This window comes from Wasmannia auropunctata, unplaced genomic scaffold, assembly GCF_000956235.1.
Source record: "Wasmannia auropunctata unplaced genomic scaffold, wasmannia.A_1.0 LD336116.1, whole genome shotgun sequence".
In the NCBI taxonomy this organism is placed as follows: domain Eukaryota; kingdom Metazoa; phylum Arthropoda; class Insecta; order Hymenoptera; family Formicidae; genus Wasmannia; species Wasmannia auropunctata.
In genome coordinates, this window is record NW_012026774.1 from 4,463,887 (window position 1) to 4,468,164 (window position 4,278).

Consider the following 4,278-nt stretch of genomic DNA (forward strand, 5'->3'; position numbering starts at 1 on the left):
TGCGCCGCACCTGACGGCGCGCTCTTACTGTTCTGTGGTTAAACAGTTTCAACAACTCACCACTCACAAATCATTAACATCTCAACATTTTGCTGTTAACATTTTCGATTCAGTTTTTCATGAGGAATATGTAGATGCCGGCTTTTCCGGGTGACCTGAATGACTCTATATATAATATGTGTATGTATAATAATAATGCCAATAAATAATATAAATAAATATTGCATATGAACATTTAGTAATTATAATAGTGTACAATTGTATATATGCACATATTTATATATATTTACGTAAATACACAAAAAATTAACTAATTACCATTTCGATTTTACACATATATATATACACGTACATTTATAAGTTTCCGGATATTAAAAAATAAATGTTCTTGCATAATTTTTTCTATTTTGACGATATAATTTGATCTTTTTTAACTGTAAAATAACAAAAATATTTGTCACGATTTGATTATTGCTTGGAAAACTTAAAATTTTTTCAAAAATCTTTCTGATTGATAAATGGATAAAAAAGTGAGTTCATTGTATTTTACGGACAACTGTAGCAGTCTCTAAAATGTCTGGAGAAAAATATTATGAAGCACGCTGAAAAATTAATTAAGTTTAATTAATTATTCTGTAAACGAATATCCAAAATATGAAAAGTTGTAATAAAAGTAATTGAAGGATTTTTTGATGAGAAAAAATTGTGTTTTTTAAATAATATATAAATTGTGACGGATATATACAGTTCAAAAAACTAAATTATTATAGTTATATTGCCAAAGTAAAAAAAAAATTACGCAAGAATGTGTTTAATTTTACTTTTAAGAGTGGTTGGGAACTTATAAACAGTAGTGTATGAGTATCACTGAGTGCGTGTTTCGATAATCAATATATAATTGCAAGTAATGTTTTATATAGAAAAAAATTAGTTTAAAAATAGTATTTGAGGTCGATTTTGATTAAACTTCAATTAACTTAATCGGCGATTCATTTATCCGGCAATAGCACTTATATTAATATTTTTAATTATACAATTTGTTGTCCCCAAAATTGAATCTTCTTTTTATAACAAAAAATTTTCTTAAAAAATTAATAATTTTAATAAAATGTTTACAAAATATTACAAGCAACATTTGATAGATTAATCACCGTTAAGTTCATCAAAATTTGGCCGGTCATCTTTAAGATAATATTAAATTTTTTGACTATTTGTCTTTCACCAATCCATTTCTTATCGGTGAAAATTTGGCAGATACAAAAATATCTTGTCTATCAAGGTCACAAGATTTTTTTCCATAGGACAGATTTCGATGATGTTAACGAACAACAATTCATTTAATTTCAAGCAAATATCAAAGCTAAATCGAAGAGACCTCAAATTTGTCGAAAAAGTTTTATAGTTAAAAGATGCATGCTGCATAATCCGTTTGTACAATGATTTCAACATTCGATCATCCTGGTCTCTCGTGACTCGTGTGACTTGTACGATTCTGGTTTTTATCGGCTCAATTAAATTGTTTGCTTACACATTTAGAACCAAACGAAATGATACATTTTATTGGACTCTTGTTCATGCAGCGGAGAGTTAAAAATAGTAGCCAAGCACTTTGCTCTTCGATTCTGTTTTGCATATATAATGAATGAATTATTTATAACGAAACACCCGAATAATTAAGGATATGCCGATTCCAGAACTCCTCCCGAGGTTCTCTTTATAATACACTTAGGGATTGTCGCAGATGGGATTTCATGTTTGAAACGTGTAGAAATCGAAAATTATATTATATTACTTGTTTGTTACAGATGTTAACGCCGCAGAGCAGGAGGAATTATTTATCAAAAAGCTACGCCAATGTTGTGTGGCGTTCGACTTCATGGACCCAATGGCTGATCTCAAAGGCAAAGAAATTAAACGGAGTACGCTCAATGAATTGGTGGAATATATCACAGCAGGGCGAGGTGTTCTTACTGAGCCCATTTACCCGGAAACCATTAAGATGGTATGTAATTAACGAAAGAATCGCAACAAGATGTAAGAAAATTATCAAACTATAGTTAAGAATTCTGTCTTATTTATTTTTGTTCAATAGCTTCTGATTTTTTATGTATATCAGTCTTTGTTTGATCAGTATGTTCTTTTCTTCGAATGTTATCCCATAGGCTACAAATTATTCTGTTAAGATAATTAATTACTATTTCTGTAGAAAAATCAATTAGAAACAATCTGACTTAATTTAATAGTTTATTCTGATTTTTATTTGTATATCTAATGTATCTATAAATGCAATAAATAAAATTCAAAAGTATTTATATTAAATTTAATATATTTAAGTATTTAGTATATTAAATATATCTACACAGGAAAAAATAATGTATTAACAGCATAATTAATAGTAGTCTAATTAAAAATAGTCTTCCATAATAATATTGATGAAACAAATACATCATGCTTTTATTTTAATAAAATATTTGTTTCATTAATATTGTTATTAAAAATTAATAACAATTTTACTTTTAATTAAACTTGCTGTTAGCTAATACTGTTAATACATTATTTTTTCCATGTAATATAATGAATGTAATAAATAAAATTTGTTAACGCTATTTAATGCTAATATTGCTTGAAAATGTTTAAAGATCCTTCGTATTTGTTAAAGGTTTCTGCAAATCTATTCCGTACATTGCCACCTAGCGAAAATCCAGATTTTGATCCAGAAGAAGATGATCCAACCCTGGAGGCGAGTTGGCCTCATCTTCAGTTGGTCTACGAAGTCTTCCTCCGTTTTCTCGAGTCTTCAGATTTCCAGCCTGCTATTGGCAAAAAAGTTATTGACCAAAAATTCGTGTTACAGGTAGAGTATTACATTCTTACTTTTCAATATCTCTCTCTAATATACCACACTTTTTAATGTAATTAAATTAATGAATACGTAACTCATTATAATTATCTGTTATAGTTATTGGACTTATTTGACTCGGAAGACCCTAGGGAAAGAGATTTCCTGAAAACAGTTTTGCATCGTATTTATGGCAAGTTCCTGGGACTTAGAGCCTTTATACGCAAACAAATCAATAACATTTTTTTAAGGTATCTATTTCAATGTACAAATACTATTTTGAATAAAATTCTACTGGAAATTTAATTTTATGTAATATTTTGACAAATAATTTATCAATAATGTCGATTTACTTTATATTTTTATCTTGATATTTATATATAATATCCACACTTTATTTCAGGTTTGTGTATGAAACGGAACATTTCAACGGGGTCGGTGAGCTTCTGGAAATTCTGGGTAGCATTATTAATGGATTCGCTCTTCCTTTAAAAGTTGAGCACAAGCAATTTTTGGTTAAGGTACGATTATATTCCATTAAAAGAATTGAAGTATACATAAATCCAATTTTGATTTCGCATTCTTCTTTTTTCGTTTTAGTTCTTACACCTTTCTTTTCAAGATCTTCTACCTAATTCTTGAAATTCGAATTTGTAATTTATTTTAGTTTACTTAATCACCTAGAAAATGCAAAATTGGAATTTGGTTCGCGTACTTTTTATTTAAAATATTTTTTTTAAATAACTTTGGCAATATTTTTCGAAGATATTGAGAGATGCATATTTCAATTCTTGTTTAATCTTTTGTATTCACTTTAGAATTACTTGCAGAAAGAGAACAGAAACATAAAGAAAAAAATATACTTTTTATCTCTTTTCAATTATATTAAAATTCTATTTTTAAGGCTTCTGACTGCCCAGTCAAAAACTCCGCGTTGATGGTGGTGACACCATATCGCAGTAGGAATTGGAACCTTGCTTATCGTACTAAGCTCGTTTTACAATACGTTATATTTCGATTATAAGTCGTAAACCGTAAGAATTTTATAATATCGTATGCCGGTATCGTAAGCAGTAAGAATTGATCAATCACAGTTGAATGTGAAGAGAACACTCGACTTAAAGAGAATTACTGACCTTACTGTAAAAAGTATTGACAACCAAATTTTTTATTTCGTTATTATGTACTTAATTTTGAAAATATAACTTGTCCCGTACTTATCAAATAAAAATGGATAGAAACTAAAGTTTTTTTTAATACTATACATAAAAGTATATTTTTTACTTCTTTCAACAATTATCAAATTGTGAGATTTCTTGCCTGAATAGGCTTCATTTTACGTGTCTTTTACGACTATTTACTGACTATCAGGGGGGAGGGACATCTATTAAGCTGATACAGCCACTTTAGCACAATTGAATAAAACATACACAGAAATT

At 28.4% G+C, this 4,278-nt stretch overlaps 1 protein-coding gene across 2 annotated transcripts in view; it reads left to right on the forward strand.

Moving 5' to 3' along the window:
* Nucleotides 1-4,278, forward strand: part of LOC105448013 (serine/threonine-protein phosphatase 2A 56 kDa regulatory subunit epsilon isoform) — a 39,309-nt gene that overhangs the window by 29,080 nt on the left and 5,951 nt on the right. For both annotated transcript variants that reach the window (XM_011686375.1, XM_011686382.1), the window contains exons 2-5: nucleotides 1,806-2,002; nucleotides 2,660-2,854; nucleotides 2,960-3,090; nucleotides 3,243-3,360. In XM_011686375.1, the coding sequence (XP_011684677.1) occupies nucleotides 1,806-2,002; nucleotides 2,660-2,854; nucleotides 2,960-3,090; nucleotides 3,243-3,360 (641 nt within the window). The remainder of the gene's footprint in view (nucleotides 1-1,805; nucleotides 2,003-2,659; nucleotides 2,855-2,959; nucleotides 3,091-3,242; nucleotides 3,361-4,278) is intronic.